The sequence below is a fragment of the Acanthochromis polyacanthus genome, chromosome 7 (assembly GCF_021347895.1).
Source record: "Acanthochromis polyacanthus isolate Apoly-LR-REF ecotype Palm Island chromosome 7, KAUST_Apoly_ChrSc, whole genome shotgun sequence".
Classification (NCBI taxonomy): domain Eukaryota; kingdom Metazoa; phylum Chordata; class Actinopteri; family Pomacentridae; genus Acanthochromis; species Acanthochromis polyacanthus.
The window spans coordinates 38837793-38858492 of NC_067119.1; the positions used below are offsets into that span (position 1 = coordinate 38837793).

At 40.0% G+C, this 20700-nt stretch overlaps 1 protein-coding gene across 1 annotated transcript in view; it reads left to right on the top strand.

The window, feature by feature from the left end:
- nr6a1a (nuclear receptor subfamily 6, group A, member 1a) overlaps positions 1-20700 on the top strand; it is a 137756-nt gene that overhangs the window by 13753 nt on the left and 103303 nt on the right. Inside the window, exon 2 of the mRNA XM_051950545.1 lies at positions 18110-18157. Within this exon, the coding sequence (XP_051806505.1) occupies positions 18110-18157 (48 nt within the window). The remainder of the gene's footprint in view (positions 1-18109; positions 18158-20700) is intronic.

A 20700-nucleotide genomic window follows, 5' to 3' on the forward strand; every position in this document is an offset into this window, starting at 1 on the left:
AAAATGTTATCCTTAAAAACTCAGTTTCTGTTTTTTTTTCTTTGGATAGGTACCAATATAGATCTATAAATGGAATCTGTCATTCTCGTGTGTGTTCGGTACTGAAGCTGAAATCAGGATGTGGTTAGCTTAGCATGAATACTGGAAGCAGAGGGAAGCAACGGGCCTGGGTCAGTCTCAAGTGGACTATACACTAATAGAAATTAAAGCAACCCAAACAAAACAGCAGTCTTGTTGTTGTAGGGGAAGCTACATGACTTCATTGTATCCATTTACCCAGATTTTCTGTGCTGTTTCCAGCTGCAGCATTACAGCAAATTGCCAGATACAGTTTTGACTTTGGTCTCTTCACAGGCACTATAGTACCGCCAACCAGATGGTTTCTCTAGAGGCAGCTACAGAAGCACAGTTTGAAATACAGTTATGTATTTGTAAACAGGGCCCATTGTGAGCAGTGTACATGCGCAGAAAAGCCTAACCTCACTTCAGTATTTTTTTTTTTGTCTGTCTCTCTGTTAGCAGCATGACTCAAAAACAGACTAATGGATTTGGATGAAATTTTCAGGGAAGGTCAGAAATGACACAAGGACCAACTGATTTTCCCGAGGATCAGCTTATAGTGTAGATCCAGGGATTTGTTAAAGATAGAATAGAATGACTTTATTGATCCCCGAAGGGAAATTCAATTGTCTGGACTCATCTTTTTGCTTTTGAATTAAATAGTCTGACTGCTGATGGCAAGAAAGATTTTCTGAATCTTTCAGTCCTGCAGCGCAGGGATAGGAGCCGTCCACCAATGTTTTGTTGTTCACTGAGGCAGATGTGAAGTGGATGATCCAGGTTTGTCAGAATGGCCTCCATCTTTCTAAGTGCCTGTCTCTCCACCTCATCTTCCAATGTGCTCAATGTGATTCCAACCACAGAGCAGCTTTTTTAATCAGAAGATTTCTGTATCATTGCGAGACAGCGGCACGCCGACACTGTAACCATGACAACAAGGCGCTTGAGGCAGAGACGGCCGTGGGGGCCGCGGTGGCAGCGGGGGCTGCTGCTTGTTGCGGAGACGGCCCAAATATTCGGATCCGTTCGTCTGGTCTCGGGTCCAAATTTTGCCTTCATTTTGTCTTCAGTTAAACTGAAGAATTCCCAAACAGCGGAGGTCTTCGGCATCTTGTCTTGCGTTTATGCAACGAAGTGAAGCGTGACGTCAGAGTCGACAGCTACCCGGCCATTCGGTGGTGGTAACAAACTCGAACGGAGGAGCCGAGATGAGCCGAACACAACGGGATGAGCCGAAGTGGGCCGAAGGCGAAGGGAAGAGACGAGCTCCGAATATTTTCGACATATGTGTATATGTCATAGACATGCTGATCCAAAAAAATGATACGATCCGTCACTCTTGATCCGAACCCCGATCCAATCCGTTGCACCACTAGTATCCATACATAACGTACACATGCAGAACACACGCCTGTGCTCACCACAAGGCCTTTTTGTTTGTCTGTACATCCATATTAAATGGCCTTAGCGGAGTACAGCACTCTCTGAGTGCTTTTGTAGTTTGATATGTCCTCTCATTCTATCAGCTGGAAATGCTTGTATGTTCTGTTCTGCACAGAATAATTTTGTCCAAAGGTTTTGGTGAATTATCTATTATCATCCTCCAAAAATATATTACGATGGTCCAAAATGGACTCGGTGTATGCAAGTCCACGAATAAACATTAAATATATTCAATATAGGGCTTCTCTTAAGTCCGTCCTTTTTGCAAGTGAAGAGAAATATGTCATTTTACAATTCTACGGGCATCACAGATTACATAAAAAGGTTAGGGTTAAACTTATAGTTGTACTGATATGTTGGACAGTCTACCCTCCATCACTTTCAGATGACTGACCCGTGTACGGCGTGCTCTGTGAACTTGAGCGGTGTCGGAAGGCCGGCACCACAGGGCTGTGCACTTTGTCAGCCAGAAGCAGTGGGGAGGACAGAGTAGATGCTGCGCCCTGCTATGTTACACAACGAGGTCAGGGGTCAGGTGTAGAGGTCAAAGGGATGACCGCTGAGCAGCCCGTGAAGCCAGCGCTGGAGTTCCTTCACAATCTGTCACATGCACTACCTACCACGGGACGCTGAGAGGCGCTGAGTCAGACTGCTAATCAAGACCCAGACCTTCTACCATGCTAAACATGGAGCATGCAGAACTGATCCTGAATTGCTGTTTTACCTGTTGGATCATGAATAGCTGTATGTAAGTTTCTACAGCTCCTGATTTGCACTTCATAAACAAAAACCCAGAAAAACATTGTGGCATGGACAAAAGAATCCTCTGAAACCACCTTTAACAAACCAGATATCACAGCTTGTGAGCACTTTTTGTTGCAGCTAAGAGTCTTTATTTTCTCATGATCAATACATTTTCAACCAGTCTTTGCAGTGTTTTAAGGGTGTCTTGCACACACAGCATGCGTAGGATTTCTCTGTTTACTAGGGCTGGCCCGAATAGTGGTTTCTGGCCTAGCAATATTCGGGCCCTATTAAAGACGAATATCCGAATATTCGCTCCGCCCCCTAATAATGCGAATATTCGGATACCAAAATTAATATCCGGATACAGCCGTAGCGAACGAATATTCGGATATTCGAGATATTGGGGTCCAGCCCTAATGTTCACATCAAAAAACTGTATGAGTGACTCCAAAAACTCCACTTAGTGTTCCTTGTAGTTGGTATTGGTGGATTCTGATATTTGATTTTCAATGTTCCAGACATTTGCTGGGAAAGGAGCACTTTTAATAAAATTCTGCACATTTTTACCTCTAAACAATATGATTGCGACCAAAGAGGTCCCTGTGAATTTCATCTGTCTACACCAGTGTGGCCCCTTACCTCATTTCACTGACTGCAGTCTTCATTCCTTTGCCCTTCCTTCTTAGTCCCTCCCACCAGAGATGTAAGTGGAGGAGGAGTGGCTGCAACAGGTATGAACATAATGAGACATCCTCACCTCGTAGCATCACTTTCAAGCCACCTGAGTCATGAGCCATTCTAGCAATGGTCGGGACTTTAACGCGTTCATTTTGATTCATTCTTTACAGGAAAAATAACGCATTCAAAATATAACGCATTTGATCACTCCTTTCTCAGTTCCCTCATTTCTGGCACACCGCTAACACTGTTGCACACTCCACTCTGATAGGTGGCGGTAATGCACCTAAAGTCTGTTTGCCAGCCTGATTGAATCTTCTCTGTAATTAATATAGTAAGCTGATTAAGTTTTCTGATCTCTGTTCTATCAGGTGCGGTATCTGCCGTGTCAGCAGAATTAACAGCAAATCTTGATCAAACGTAAATGACCTATCTAACACATCTTAACAAGAAAAGCACTATAAGCTGCCAAAATCTAATCACTTGGTCATTGTGTCATTTCTGACCTTCCCTGAAAATTTCATCCAAACGTGTTTGTCAGTTTTTGTGTAATTTTGCAGACAGACAGACAAACCAGCGCCAGTCGTCCCATAACTCGGAACAAGTTAGTTTAGGCCTCTTAAGTCAGTGAAATTCTCAGACAATTCTGAGATAATTGCAGTTCTTCAAATTGCTTCAGTTACTGTTGAGTTTTCAACTTTATATATTCATTAAATAAAATGTGGCAATGCACTAACATTTCAAGAAATATTTATTTTAATGTAATTGTCATTCTTTTCACTTCAGAAACAAAACGCATAATTTTCCCATGGGGTGCTAAAGTCTCGCAAAACACTGATAAGGCAGTACAAGGTGTCAGAACTCCTAGATTCAGGATTTTTACGCTCGCTGGAAGCAACAGTGGCCCTTTAAATTGGCATAAAGCTTTGATGAAAGGCAGCTAGATGGAGTGATGCAGCAGCACTACTGCAGCCAGGTGGTCGCACAACACTGGCAACGTCTCTGTTCTCCACTTGGTTCTAACTCCATCTGCTCCTTCAAAGCTGTCTGAGGCAAACTGAAACTCCTTACTGTCATGCATGGGTGTCTCTGCAGGAGGGGTGTTGGGGGGGATCAAGTGGTGCCCAAGGGGTAAAACAACCCTCTCCACTCTGACCTCTCAGCAAGCACAGGATTAATTATGCTCTGCTGCTGCAGCGTAAAAACAATGCTCTGTCTGTGGCTGCTGCTTCCTCTCATCCATCTTACAGTCGGAAGGGGTGATTGATTGATTGATTGATTGGCTGATTGAGAAGAAAACTAACGTCACTCAGCCCACAACAGCTTTACTCAAGTGTAATTTCACACCTGTGCTGTCTGCATTATGCGAGTGACTTGCTGATACTGTATGCAGCTAACTTAGAATTGCTCTATCAGAGACATCTGGGTTGTTTGAAACCTCCGATTTGTGTTACATAAAGTCTGCAGGTGTTGCTCTCTGTAAGAAGCAGAATTAGAATGGATCCTTCTAAATTCAGCCTATAAACAGATACGGACAGCGAGTGATTTATTGAAATGGCTGAAGCTGAAATAACGGCAAGATAGCATTTCAAGTAATTCTGGCTACTGGTCCTGTGAGAAGGCGGCAGATATTTCAGCAAATGCACCAGTGTGTCATGTTTATGGTATGTTAGAGTGACATTAACCCAGCAGATTCCTGCTCCTTGGATTTACCTTAATTTTGACAGCTCTCCTGTCTTTTTAGTCTCCTCTATTTTATACATGAAAGTTGGTTCATTTTGAGGTCAAAAGTGTCAGTTCTTGTCTGCATCAATTGAGGCTACAGCTCAGGAAGGATCCTATTAATGGACTTCTTTGTGGTAACGGGGAGGCAGAGTAGAGATGTCAGAGGTTCAAAGAAACACTTTGACTTCGCTAAGACCTGGATTCTGTGGTGGTCTGACCAATAACTGGGCTTCTCTGGCATCAATTCAGGCTTTAAACCAGCTCACTGACTCCTCTTGCTACAACTCTGTCATCCCTCCCTCTGTGTGCCCTGTTTGGTGTTTTAAAACAGCCCTTCCCAGCGTGAAATGCAGTAGATGGTGGCTGTGTGGGCCGTAGCGCTGACATCAGACTGGCTCAGAGCCGGCAGGTAGAGGCCAGCCTACTCAGATAACAGGCTGGCGTTGCCCTCCGTTGGCCATGCGGAACCCTAACCATCTGGGACAGAAGAGCAGGGACAGTGATGGACTGATACAGAGGCTGCATGAATGCTGGGGAGGGAACCCTGTCCAGTGCTAATGGCTTGAAACTGAGGATTTCAGAGGGTGGGGGTGGCTAGAGTACATTCAATATCTGTTGCATGTAAATCTTAGTTGAAGCCTCCACATTGTGGCTGCATGCACATACATGTCCAGCCATATGGTACCTCCTAGTAAGGAATGCAGCTTGTGTTCTTTGTAATGTATACTCCTGTTCAAAAGTTTGGGGTCATCCAGCCAATTTCATGTTTTCAATGAAATCTCCCACTTTTCTCCATGTGCTAACATAACTGCACAAGGGTTTTCTAATCATCAATGAGCCTTTCAACACCATTAGCTAACACAATGTAGCATTAGAACTAGGGATGGGTATCGTTAGGTTTTTCATGAATCCGATTCCAATTCATGAAAAATACTGAAATTCCTGAATACGATAATCGTATTAAGGAATCGTTTGGCACCAGAATCGATAAGCAGAACCGGAATCGAAATCGGATTCATGAAAAACCTAACGATACCCATCCCTAATTAGAACACAGGAGTGATGGTTGCTGGAAATGTTCCTCTGTACCCCTATGGAGATATTCCATTAAAAAATCACCGTTTCCAGCTACAATAGTCATTTACCATATTAACTATGTCTACACTGGATTTAGCATTCATTTAACCTTCTCTTTCAAAAATAAGAACTTTAGTTTCCAGGGAGGGTCAGAAAGGACACAAGGATCACCTGTTTAGATTCTAGCAGTGATGCAGCTTATAGTCTGGATCCACGGATTTGTTAAAGATTTCTGTATCATTGTGAGATAGCAGCATGGCGTCACTGTAACCATGACCAAAGTGAATACTGTGTCAGCTGCCTGCTCACATGACTGTAATCCTACTACAAATCCACTACTGTGGGCTTATAAAGGACTTATCCGTTGGAAATGATATCAGGAACAATTGATTTAGTTATGGGGTGTTTGAGTCCCATCAATTCCCACTACCCACTACATGTTTAGGTCATACGAATTGATATCCGTATAGAACGTACACATGCACATAGCACGCCTGTGCTCAGCACAGGGTCATTTTTTTATTAAAGATTTCCTCTGTCAGGAATGATACAAAGACTGAGCAGCCTTGGCGGAGTACTGCGCTCTCTGAGTGCTTGTCTAGTTTGTTTATAGACTACTGAATTATTGGCTCATTCTTGGGGGGTGGAGTGCTGCTTTCTGTTCATATCAGATTAGAGATGTTCCAAATTCCAAGCTTACAGTTGGTGGAGAAGACAATTAATCTGAAGACTTGGGATGAAGAAACTTGTGATGGTTATTGTTTTACATGATGTAGACAAAAAGCTAAATTGCTAATTAAGGCAACTCTACTTGACTTGGCTTTCTTTTTGACAGTTGCAGATTCTAGTCGTTGACAATTATATTTTAGATCACTTGCTCAATTGTTTTGACTGCTAGAAATCAGAAAATAATAGAAAATCGACTTCAAGGTAAGTAAAGTATTGTTTTAAATTTTAACGTGCTCGTATTAAAGAGCTGACCAGATTGGCCTTTTTCCACCTCAGAAATATCTCTAAAATCAGACCAAATCTGTCATTTCAGGATGCTGAGGTCCTAATTCATGCTTTTGTTTTCTCACGGTTGGACTATTGCAATGTCCTTTTATCAGGTCTGCCAATGAAGAGCCTTCATGGTCTGCAGATGGTTCAGAACGCAGCAGCTCGCGTTCTGACCAGAACAAGTCAATACGAGCATATTGCTCCAGTGCTGGTCTCTCTGCATTGGCTACCAGTTCATATTAGAGCAGACTTTAAGGTGCTGCTACTAAACTAAAAATTGTAAATGGAATTGCCCCATCTTATTTATCCAGCCTGCTGAATCTGTATGTCCCCGCTCGGGCTCTCCGTTCTCAGGGGACTGGACTTCTGAATATCCCGAAGGTCTGTAAAAAGACGGTGGGGGAACGGGCTTTTTCTTTCCGGACACCTACGTTGTGGAACAGTCTGCCTGCTGAAATCAGGCAGGCATCATCCATTAATGTATTTAAAACTAAGCTGCAGACCCACTTGTTTTCTCTTCCATGTGAATCCTAAATTGTTTGTTTTACTGATGTATTTTTTATTTTTCTGTTTTTATTGTTTGTATTTTTATCTGTTTTTATTTATCTGTTTTTATTTCTGTGTACAGCACTTTGACGGAAAGCGCTTTATAAATAAAGTTATTATTATTATTATTATTATTATTGTTGATTCCAGTGCTTAGCTATCCCAGTATGAAGGTAAATTTGTTTCTTTATTCTTCAGTCGAAAAAAGTTGCTCTAATCGCAAAACATGTTTTCAATCAGAAAAAAACTTCACTTCAGTCAAAAAAAAACATTTTCAATCAAAGAAAAAACTTGTTCAAACGCAAAAAAAACATTTGAAATCCAAAAAATTGCATATAAACACGTTTTTTCTTTGATATAATTTTTTTTGTTGAAAATACATTTTTTGATTGAAGTCATATTTTTGGATTTGAGCCATATTATGGGTAGGCCATTTGTTTCTTTATTACTCAATGAAAACAAAAGCAGCCCCAACCTCAAAATGTTTTCAATAAAAAAAAAGGTCACTTCAATAATAATAATAAAAAATTCAATCAAAGAAAAAAACGTTTTCCCAATAGAAAAAATATTTGAGACTAATAAGCAAATGCATTCGAACACGTGTTTTCTTTGATTGAAATTTTTTCATTATTGAATTCAGTTTTTATTTGACTGAAAATATATTTTCTGATTGAAGTCATATTTTTGGATTTGAGCCATAAAATGAGTAGGATGTTTGTTTCTTTATTACTCAATCACAAAAGATATAACTTCAATCAAAAAAAATTTATTTTCAATCAAAGCAAAAAAAAAAAAAATGTTCGGAGTGTTTCGACTTTGTTTTGGCATTCAAACACCTTTTTTTCCGATCGAAGTGAAAAAAGTTTTGAAGCCTGTTTTTGCGATTGAATCATTTTGACACAAACATCCAACAGTGGGCGGATGCTTCTCCATTGGTCGGGCGTGTTTGAGTGACAGGTGTCCACACATATGGCTCAAATCCAAAAATATGACTTCAATCAAAAAATGTATTTTCAACAAAAAAAAATTTTTCTATCAAAGAAAAAACGTGTTTATATGCAATTTTTTGGGTCTCAAATATTTTTTTTGAGTTTGAACAAGTTTTTTCTTTGATTGAAAACGTTTTTTTGATTGAAGTGAAGTTTTTTCTGATTGAAAACATGTTTTGCGATTGGAGCAACTTTTTTTTCGATTGAAGAATAAAGAAACAAATTTACCTTCATATCCCAGGTGTAAGGATTGGCTGCTTTTAATTCTTCTAAGGATTCGAATGTTGTTTTAGTACTTTCCGATTTGTACTTTTGGTTGAACAGAAACCGTGCTGTAAACATGTCACTCTGGACTGTGATGACTTCTCTGTTTACACATTTGTTTTTACAAACCACAAAATCAATTGTGTAATGGAATAAATAATTTAGCCGATTAATCTCAAATAATAATTATCAGTTGTAGTCCTATATAAACAAGTTTAAAATGAACACTACTCCAACCAACTCCAGCATTGAAATGCACCTTTTACATTACTATATGAATAATAATAATGCAATAATATAATATAGTGTATTATAATGTAGTACAGTTACAGGAGACATTTTTTCTGCATTAAGCACTTTTCATACTTTAGATAAATTCTTTTGATTGTGGCAGCATTTGTTAAATTAGGGTGATTTTTATGAGACAATGACACAGTTTTGCTGTTAGCCTGCTTATCAAGCAACTCAGCAGCAGCTCAGGATGTTAAAATGCTGGGCTAACACTAATGCTTTAGGAGACAAGGAGACATGAATTCAATCAACTTGCATGACTAAAGGCTGAGACAAAAAGCCAGGTCCTGGTTCACATGTGGCAGATGTTTGCAGGCACCACGCTGTTTATTTGAAACTAGCACTAAAGAAGTTTGTTTAGGAATGATAAGCAGAACTGAAAATAACATTTCTTAATGATTCCTTTGGCATTGGAATTTTGAAACCTGTTCTTGATGCCGTTGAATTTACTGTCCAGCATCAAAGTATAAAAACTTAGTGTTACAGTTAATTGAGATGGTTATTTTTCTGTCCTTCAGCTAACTCGGCTAGCTGTTTCAGCCGTAGGGTCAAAGCACACTTTTAATAGGACTGAATGTAGGCTGTTTAAAGGACAGCCGGATGACAATTCCACTTGACTCTCTAAAATTTTGGTGTGTGAAGCTTGGTTCCACATGCAGTGATTATTTGACTAGATGAATATTTTCCACAACCTGCTTCAGTCAGTAGTTAGAGCATCACATAAAATAATGTCTGAGTTCACTTGCTTACACTTGCAAATCCCACCTTTCACTCAGTCTCCCAGTAGTTCTCAGACTCTCTGTGAATACAGGCTGATACAGTATTGAACCACTTGTGGTAAATGCCGTATTGAGCATGCATAGCATGTCCCCATCCACAAGGACAGGGACAGAGGGAACAAGAGGCGGTATGTTATTTTGATGGCGAGCTGATTGTGCCGGAGGTTGCAGAGGTTTTAAAGGTGAAGGGTTAAAGATGCAGCCTTTCTTTGTCAACACACAATGGGCCACAGCGGAGCAGACTCTGGCTGTATTGGCTGCTGCTGGAAGCCTTCCCAGCCTCAGGCTATAATGGTCAATAAGCTGTCATGGGATTAGCAACACAGACCACACACTGGAGAGTTCCATTCTTCTTTATTGCTGGTCCATTATCAGAGAACCCTGCAGCCTCAGAGTATCTGCTGAAACGAGGCTTAATCCTGATGCCACTGTGAAGAGCTGAGCAGAGAGCAGCAAAGAGGAGATGGAAGCATGGTGTGTGGGAGGACTTGCTGACCTATCCTTACAGTGTGTCCCTGTACAGACATGGGCCTTGTGTTGAAGGATCATTTTGGCAGGAGATTGTCTGTTCTTCTGAAGCCTGCTGTGGTGTTAAATGTGTTTCCAGCTTTTAGGTCGTCAACATTCCCAGTCATTTTAACAAAGGCTGAACTGTGTCTTCAGCTTGTGTTGTGTAATCCATTTGTTTTTATTTTAGCCAGTTTTGAGGACAGGGCGATGTGAAAGGCATGCACTGCTTCACCACACAGTACTGACGTGTTTTGACCAAAACAGAGGCAGACTGTCACTGTGATGCGATTGCTGATGTCGAGATGGTTTTCAGTTGTTGTAATAACAGATGAAAACAGAGGAAACTTGGAAAAACACTTTGAACACTTACAAGAATGCATACTTTCACATTTGTGTGTAGTATCACAGGATCTAGCCACGCAGATAGTTTTAGGTTGTTTTCCCAGTATTTGAGGCATCAGTCTTTACTAATAATATGCAGGTGAAGAGGATTTAGATTTTCGTCCTCACCAACATATTAGCAGTGGCACTTGAAAATTCTGCAGCGGTGTCTTTTTTTAATTTGGGTCCCCCCATAGCTGCTCACAGTGAGTTCCGTTGCTGAAAAAAGACAGTTGTTAAATATTTCTGTTTATTTCCTGTTTTTTAGGACATTTCTGTGCCTTTATTTGATAGTGGGAGAGCAGAGGGACTGACAATTTGGGGGAAGAGAGTCAGAAAAAGACGAGCAGGAATCAGGGTATGGGCCTACTACTAGTTTTCTATCAAATAATCTGTTGACTTTTTTGCAGAGTAGACAATTAATTGATTATTTTTTCTACAATAAAAAACAAAAAATGACCATTTAATTGAGCTGAATTTTATTTTGACAAACTGTATGTCCTTGTATAATTCAGCACTGTGTTAAACAAAAAAGCCCTCAGAGAGCTCAGTACTCTGCCGAGGCTGCTCGGACGGATAAGTCCTGATACACACGTGGACAAAATTGTTGGTACCCCTCAGTTAAAGAAGGAAAAACCCACAATTCTCACTGAAATCACTTGAAACTCACAAAAGTAACAATAAATAAAAATTTATTGAAAATTAAATAATCAAAAACAGCCATTACTTTTGAATTGTTGATTAACATAATTATTTAAAAAAACAAACTAATGAAACAGGCCTGGACAAAAATGATGGTACCTCTATAAAAGATTGAAAACTATTTGACCAGAGTGACATGATTAACTCAGGTGTGTCATTTAATTGACATCACAGGTGTTTCCAAACTCATAATCAGTCAGTCTGCCTATTTAAAGGGAGACAAGTAGTCACCCTGCTGTTTGGTGAAAAGGTGTGTACCACACTGAACATGGACAACAGAAAGCGAAGGAGAGAATTGTCCCAGGACATCCGAAAAAAAATGATAGACAAACATCTTAAAGGTAAAGGCTATAAGACCATCTCTAAACAGCTTGAAGTTCCTGTGACAACAGTGGCTCATATTATTCAGAAGTTCAAGACCCACGGGACGGTAGCCAACCTCCCTGGACGTGGCCGCAAGAGGAAAATTGATGACAAATTGAAGAGACGGATCGTTGGAATTGTATCCAAAGAGCCCAGAGCAACCTCCAAAGAAATTAAAGGTGAACTCCAAGGCCAAGGTACATCAGTGTCAGATCGCACCATTCGTCGTTGTTTGAGCCAAAGTGGACTTCATGGGAGACGACCAAGGAGGACACCACTGCTGAAAAAAACTCATAAAAAAGCCAGACTGGAATTTGCAAAAATGCATGTTGACAAGCCACAAAGCTTCTGGGAGAATGTCCTTTGGACAGATGAGACCAAACTGGAGCTTTTTGGTAAGGCACATCAACTCTATGTTCATAGACTCAAAAGCAAGCATACGAAGAAAAGAACACTGTCCCTACGGTGAAACATGGAGGAGGCTCAGTAATGTTTTGGGGCTGCTTTGCTGCATCTGGCACAGGGTGTCTTGAAAGTGTGCAAGGTACGATGAAATCTGAAGACTATCAAGGCATTCTGGAGAGAAATGTGCTGCCTAGTGTCAGAAAGCTTGGTCTCAGTCGCAGGTCATGGGTCTTCCAACAGGACAACGATCCAAAACACACAGCCAAAAACACCCAAGAATGGCTGAGAGAAAAGCGTTGGACTATTCTAAAGTGGCCTTCTATGAGCCCAGATCTGAATCCCATTGAACATATGTGGAAGGAGCTGAAACATGCCATTTGGAGAAGACACCCATCAAACCTGAGACAACTGGAGCTGTTTGCTCATGAGGAGTGGGCCAAAATACCTGTTGACAGCTGCAGAACGCTCATTGACAAATACAGAAATCGTTTAATTGCAATGATTGCCTCAAAAGGTTGTGCAACAAAATATTAAGTTATGGGTACCATCATTTTTGTCCAGCACTATTTCATTAGTTTGTTTTTTAAAATAATTATGTTAATCAACAATTCAAAAGTGATGGCTGATTTTGATTATTTAATTTTCAATAAATTTTTATTTATTGTTACTTTTGTGAGTTTCAAGTGATTTCAGTGAGAATTGTGGGTTTTTCCTTCTTTAACTGAGGGGTACCAACAATTTTGTCCACGTGTGTAAGTCCTCAGCGGTGGATTTGTACTAGGATCACAATCATGTGATCATCAGCAGGCAGCTGATGTAGTGTTCACTTGTTGTCATGGTTACAGTAAAGCCGTGCTACTATCTGGCAATGATACAGAAACCTTTAACAAATCCGTGGATCCAGACTATAAGTTGCGTCAATGCCAAAATCTAATCACTTGGTCCTTGTGTCATTTCTGACCTTCCCTGAAAATTTCATCAAATCCGTTAATCCGTTATTTAGTAATGTTGGTAACAGACAGACAGACGGACAGACAAATGCACGCTGATGGTCATATAACTCCACCGCATTCCTTGGGGAAGTAATAAATGAAAAAATAAAAATCTGTTGACAACTGGATAACAGTTATGGAAACGAATTTGGTTAAGACATCAACAATAGCATGATGTTTTCAGTCAACAGTTTGTAAATGCATTGTCGCAACAAAGTGGTATAAAGAGAAAGTGAATACAAATACACTACAGTTCAAAAGTTTAGGGCATAGACTGTATATATAGTGGACGTAGCATCTGGCTCCAGAATTGAAGCCAACCCAGAAGTGTGAAAAACTTGCAATATCACGCCGTCCGCTAGGGTTGGCTCCAAAAAGCTTTTTCTCCATAGACCCCAATTCATTTTTGGAAAAAATAAAATTTGATAGACTGATGTTCTACAACTCATGATTTTTTCCCTGTTAGTTTTCATGGTCAAAATGAGAGATCAGGTGGCCGATCTTAAAATAAATCAATACTGAATTTTAAATAAATCGTTAAAGTTGGTGGAGCCAGGGGGCGTGGCTATACTTGATAGACAGCAACAGAAGCCTCTGCGGTAAAACGTGGGCGGGATAAGAGAGTCTTCAGCCAATCCTGCCCCTAGTTGCTCTCCGGTCCAGTCTGTTTGATGACGCTTTTTACGTCACTGGCTCCAAAAAATCCAAAACGACGACCAGGAAGTAGCAAAATCCGGGCTTCATTTTCTTGGCGTTGAAACCAACGGGTGACGTCACGGTTAGTTTACGCCTGGTTTAGGGTCACCCAGACATTTTCATGTTTTCCATGAAAACTTTTATCCATGTGCTAACATAACTGTACAAGGCTTTTCTAATCATCAGTGAGCCTTTCAGCACCATTAGCTAACACAATGTAGCATTAGAACACAGGAGTGATGGTTGCTGGAAATGTTCCTCTGTCTGAAATCCTGAGCAAATAAATCTTACCCTATGTGCACAATTTAATCCACCACTTACACGATGTGTGCTGACTTTTCAAAAAGAAAGCATTGTCTGAACTGATAGCAGTCATAGAAATTACTTTACTTAACACATAAACAACAGCATGATGTTTTCAGTTGACAGTTTGTAAATGTATTGTAGCAGCCAAGAAGTACAAAGAGAAAAAGGATTCAAGTATATATATTCATTAGTTAATAGAAATAACAGATAAAGCTCTACGCTACTGTTGCAAGTAAAAAAAATGCAAATGGGATTGTATGCTTTCCTTAGTTTTCACGTTTTAAGATGTGACATCTCAGTATTGTGGAGGTGGGGGGTGCTTTCAGACATTTGTGTTTGTCGCATGCATGTTCCACGTCAATATAAGCGTATGTCTGTTTAGGAGGAGGGGGCGACTGCGGCACGTGTGTGTTGGTGTATGCTCCAGGGAGAACATATGCCAGTGTTGACTGCGGGGCTTGGATGGAGGTAGGAGGAGGGGGCAGCTGGCGTGTGTCGGGTCAGGGGTCTACAGCTGTTGATAGCACAGCGAAACACTGAGACAGATAGGGGGGATCTGACTCACCGGCGGCCCACACTCTGCACCAGTCTGGCTGTGAGCGATGGAGCTCAGCGGCCTCAGTGTAAGTGAGAAGCGGTCACTCGGTGGTCGCACAGATGGCCGGGCTCCTGATGGAGGCTAGATGGGGCAAAAGTGGGTATAAAATAAAGCTGAGACGGCGAGAGGGTAACCAATATGAAGCAAGCAGATTGTTCTGGGGTTATGGTAGTCAGATGATACAGCAGGCAGTTCATTAAAAATTCAATTTGATCCTGTTGGCGTGCTTGATTCAGCATTTGCTGTACAGTTTGGTAACCTCATCCAGACTGCTTGCTCCACCACCTGATACATTAAATGGTAAATGGTTGTATTTATATAGCGCTTTTATCCAAAGCGCTTTACATGGTACGTCACATTCACCCATTCACACACTGATGGCGGAAGCTGCCATGCAAGGTGCTAACCACGACCCATCAGGAGCAATTAGGGGTTCTGTGTCTTGCTCAGGGACACCTCGACATGAGCACAGCAGGCCAGGATCGAACCGGCAACCTTCCAGTTACAAGACGGCCACTCTACCCACTGAGCCATGCCGCCCCCATTAGGACTTTGAAATAGTCATAACTAAAAGAACAGTGTTGAAAGTGTGTGTTTGTCACGGTCGGATTCAGTGTCAGATGAGGTTGAGGCTAATGTGTTTTTCAAGTTCTGTTCAGTCATTATTTTGTATTTTAATTTTTACTTCATTCAGTAAAATGAAAGAAATCCGTTTTTAAACAGTTTACATTACAATTAAAACACACAGTAGTACAGGGACATCACACACACACACAGACACAGACACACACACACACACACACAGCATGAGCAAACTCTGTAGAAACCTTCAGAATATAGAAAGTGAGGTGGGTTAAACTTTAACCTTTAAAGTGCTGCTGAAGTTGACTCAGTTTATGAGGAATAAAACAGCGTTTAAAGATGTATATTGTAAAATCACACACATTTTGTTGGAATTGATTGGTAAAATTTGTAACAGATATTCCACTAAAATGTCCCATTGCAAAAAAAATTCAATTCATGTAATCTGAAAGAAATTTAACGTTGTCAGAAAAGCACCTGTTAGATCCAAAGAAAACTTAGAGCTTGATAATTTAACTCCAGCATAAATTGATTTAGTTGATTTAGTAGAAGCCAAGCACAATTGTTTGAGTTTTGTTCTTTAAAAAACAAACCTAATAACACAAAAAAAATATATTATACAATTTGAGACCATTTAAAAAAGATATGGGAATGACGCTGACTGATTGATGAAACATTTTTTTTTTTTACATTTTAAGATAGAAATAGATGCATTCAAAATAAATACTAGAAAATAAAAATGTGATTCTGAACTGTGAATTCAATATTTACTAATTATTTTAGCATCTGCACTATCATTCAAAGGTTTGGGGCCATTAAGAAATGTCCTTATTTCTGAAAGAAAAGCTTTTTTTCAATGAAGATAACATTAAATGAATGATAAATCCAGTGTAGACAGTGTTTATGTGGTAAATGACTATTCTAGCTGCAAACGGCTGATTTTTAATGGAATATCTCCATAGGGGTACAGAGGAAAACTTTGTCCAAAAAAAAAGACTGTGCAGTAATTTTCCAAGTAGAGTCGAAATGAGGAGATACCTTCAAAACCAAAGTTACACTATTTTATGATGAGCCAGAAACTGTACAAAGGTTATTCCAGAATTGGGCTTCAATTTTTTTTTTTTTAAATAGACCTTCTCTTTTACAGTTTTCTGCTCCATATTCATCAATAATAGATAATAAACTATCAAAGTCTTGACTGGCTCAGCTTCCACATTAATGGTACCATTTTTATTCCATGTTTTCTGTGTTGTTTGCTAACCCTACTCTAACCACAGTAACAGGGTTGCTAATCCATGCTAATGTGATCTTTTTGTCAGCAGTAGAAGCTAGATATTTAGCTAGCTGTTACTGCTGACCAAGAGGACAAACTGACTGATGGAAAACAGTCCAAAGAATTAGTCTGATCCTGATAATGAGGTAGAGTGAGACATTCAATCAAGACTGACAATGGGATGAAAAGATGAAAACTTGAAGAGAGGACACAGCTTTTCTCTACACATTCTTTAGGAAAACTGTTTGATGATGTTAATTCCAGCGTATCATGTAAGTCACTGTTTTCTTGTTCTACCAGCTAAAAAGGCTATGCTAACATGCTATGTTAGCTATGCTGTGCTGTGGGCCACATTCCATGAATAATTATTATTATTATTTCAAATATTATGTCGATTTAAAAAAAAAAAAAAAACCCTAACCCTCCCACAGATTACAAGAGACATCAATGGAAAAATGATACCAAAAAAGATTATTTAAATTTAATTTTAACTGTTTTATTTGAAATTCACTTTGGTCATCAGAGGGATGGAACAAGATAAAAACAGCATTTTTCTCCTAGTTTTTTAGATTTGGTCTCAGGACAAGTACATTTACACAACAACTGCATGTTTTAGTATTTTGTACGTGGATTAGTTGAAATGTGATGTGAAATGTCCTTCAGTTCTGGCAGGAGCCACAAAACAGAATAGTCTGATTTTTTTCAAATGGTTCTTGAATGTGATCTTGTGTGATTTGCAGTTTCCTCTAAAAAATTTACAAAATCTAAGCTTCAGTTTGGATTTTGTCAAAATCATTTAATTCTACATCTCATTTAACAATTTTCCAAACGAAACATTACACAGTGCAGAGAGAATAGAATAGAATATCCTTTATTAGTCCCACGAGGGGAAATGTGCAACATCACAACAGCAAAGTGACAGAAGAAAAAGACAAAGCACAATTATAAATTAAAGAAGTGAGGCATACACTCAATAAGGACTCTGTACAATGGAGAGAGATGGCCTGGCCAGACGGTGATCCGGATCACCTCCAAAATCTAATCGATTACTTTTGCTCTTCCGGACATTGTGTAAAAATTTGGTGAAAATCCGTCCATGATGTTTTGAGTTATGCTGTTAACAGACAAACAAACTCTGATGATTACATAACCTCCTGGCGGAGGTAATAAGAAAAACGGAACAACATAACGATAATAAGAACACAACTTTTATAGAATATTTAGACAAATGACTGAATTGCTCTTGTTTTACTGCACAGTTGGCTAGCTGTCATTATGTGAGTGTGTGTGAAAACAAATTAAAAAAAGCAAAATTAATTAAATATCATTGAAATAAATACAGTGTGGCTCAGCGATGGCATACAAGGGTCCAGGTTTTCAGCATTCAGCATGGTGGTGTCTTTTTAGATTTAATCTACAGAAGAGGATGAAAAATTGTGGTTGACAAACTGTAAGTAGTAAAGTATCTGTGGTATGTAGAGCTAACATTTTCCACTGTTGGTAACACCTGTGGCCACAAAATGTTGTGTATGTTGAATCCAGTTTTTTTTTTTTTTTTTTTTTTTAAAGATATTTCTGAAAGAAACATTCAACGGCATTTTTAAATTCTCTCTACCTCGATCCATGTGAAGGTGCAGGACTCAGTGTATCACTGTGTGTGTGACGTCTAATAGTTAAACTATGTCTGTGCACCTTCTCCCCAGGTTTTTACAGTGAACATCCATTGAAGTCTGAACACAACGACAGCATGAGTGAGTACACAAACATTTATTTACCTGTTATAGAAAAACGTTCAGAAGTTTGGGGTCACTTAGAAGCATCCTTACTTTTGAAAGAACGGCTTTTTTTTAGGTGAAGATAACATTGAAAGAATCAGAAATCCAGTCTAGACAGTGTTAATGTGGTAAATGACTATTCTAGTTGGAAACGGCTGATTTTTAATGGAATATCTCCATCGGGCATGGGTGTTGGAGTTATTTTAGTTCAGAGGCCACATTCAGCCCAATTTGATCACAAGTGGGCTGCACCAGTAAAATCATAAAATAATGACCAATAAATAACTACAACTCCAAATTTTGCCTTTGTTTTAGTGCAAAGAAAGTACTTTCTGAAAATGTTCACATTTAAGGAGCTATCTTTTTACAAAACATGATGAGCAATCCGAAATTTTTAAAACAAAATAAGTGAAATTTCAGCAACGTTAAGCCTCAGTTTGTCATTTACACTTTACACTGATCACAGTGTTTACAAAGGCACAAAGCATTTAGTCACAGCTATCTGGAGCTGAACAACGTATTGTTTTACAACTTGTCAAGATCTAGAAATTATTTTAAATTCCTATTCATTTCCACATCTGTGTAGTAATCTTGACACACCACACAAACTATTAAGGAAGAAGGGTAAGTTTTCTGCCTGCCTTGTAAATGTAGAGAATCTATCCATAAAAAATGCATTAAAGTTGTGGCAGTCCATCAACTATAGGGTTCAAACCAAACTCGGTTGTACTGAAGCTGCTGACTCGCATCATATTGCATAATGTTCAGTGTCTAAATATTTTCACAGGAAGTATTCATTTTCAGCTCTGTAATTTTTACACTTTGAAAAGTTGTTCTGCAGGCCGTATTGGACCCTCTGGCTGGCCAGTTTTGGCCCACGGGCCTTATGTTTGACACCGCTGACATAGGGGTACAGAGGAACATTTCCAGCAACCATCACTCCTGTGTTCTAATGCTACATTGTGTTAGCTAATGGTGTTGAAAGACTCATTGATGATCAGAAAACCCTTGTGCAGTTATGTTAGCACACGGATAAAAGTGTGTTTTCATGGATAAGGTAATATTGTCTGGGTGACCAGAAGCTTTTGAACATTAGTGTTAATCTTAATTGACTTTGACGACGTTGTAGCATTCACGCTTTAATCGTTGTTAAAACAATTGCCATAGAGCACATACTTCCTTTTGGTTTACTTCACTGCCTGTGTAAATATCAGAAAAAAACGCTCAAAAACATCAACTTGTCATTGCTAATGCCACAGTCCTTGGTTGTAGTTTCATTAGATAAAGAGCTCCATCTAGTGGTAAAATCAAAGATTGTGAATGTACCATGTTATAATTTCCATTCCAATCCACAAGAGGACAGTATAAACTCAATTATGACAGCAGGTTCTTCCAAAGGGAAGCTCTTCAGCTATAAAAGGGAGAGTCAGTGCTAACTATAGTCCAACAGGTGAAAATGAAATGTTTAGATTTAGATTATGACTGGACTCTCTCAGTCTGTGATGTCCAAGTGATCACATAGGAAATCTTTTTTAGAAGGCTGTTGTTTTAATAGAAGCCTCTGCGAAGTGGAAGAAGTGCAGAGCTAAAATGATAAAATGAGATGTTGAATATCTGAGAAAAGTTTAACTGTTGGTCTCAGAGGAAACTGGGAACAGAGGAGCTAGGGGTGAGGCAGTGGTCCAATGTTAAGGTCCAGGTTCAGGCGAAGTTCACTTGAGACTCCCCTGGCTGCCATCACAGCGCCAGGTGGCACCGTGGAGGGGGTCAGAGGTCGGACACAGTTCAGGAACCGCTGACCTCGCCGTGACTCTGCACTGACCTGATTGTGTGCAGCTCTCCTCCGGCCTGGGCTTTGTCATCGTCCCTCCATAAACCTGTGAGAGGAGAAAGCAGTGGAAGCGGTGGCGGGGAGGGGGCACTGAGAAGTGGAACGAAGCTAGAGAGGAACTATTAAACCTGTGCACACACTGAATGGGCGGCATTGTGAGCTTGCTGCAGGAGGAGGCGTGGATTTATGAGTTGGAGCCTGATTGGGTTGTAAACTTGACGAGGTGGACTTGCTGCCGCGACCACTCTCCCTCTCTGTGCTGGACCTATTCTCCTCCCAGGATGCCTTGGTGCATCCACTGGGCAAGGGTGATGCTGAGGTCAAGGGGGGCTGAGGCAGGGCTCCTCAGGCTTGTAAATGCTCTGACAGGGGTGGGAATTCAGAGACCCTCATTCAGTGACCAAAAAACCCAGGTCAGGGGCCAAATAGCTGAGTTAGCAACAGCTGTTTTCACCACTAGCCCTCTAGACAAAGTCCTAATGTCAACTCAAATATCTGAAATGAAAAAAAATGTGCTTTTTATTCCATGTACCCATCATCTGAATCTTTCTCCCTGAACTTGCTACTTGCATCAACGTCCTCATAACGCTGCAGATGGTCATTTATTGAGGATTGATTTGTGGTTCATTGGGTTATAAATCTATGCCCCGGCCACAGATGTAGCTCTTTGGTGCTAAAATGCAGGAGT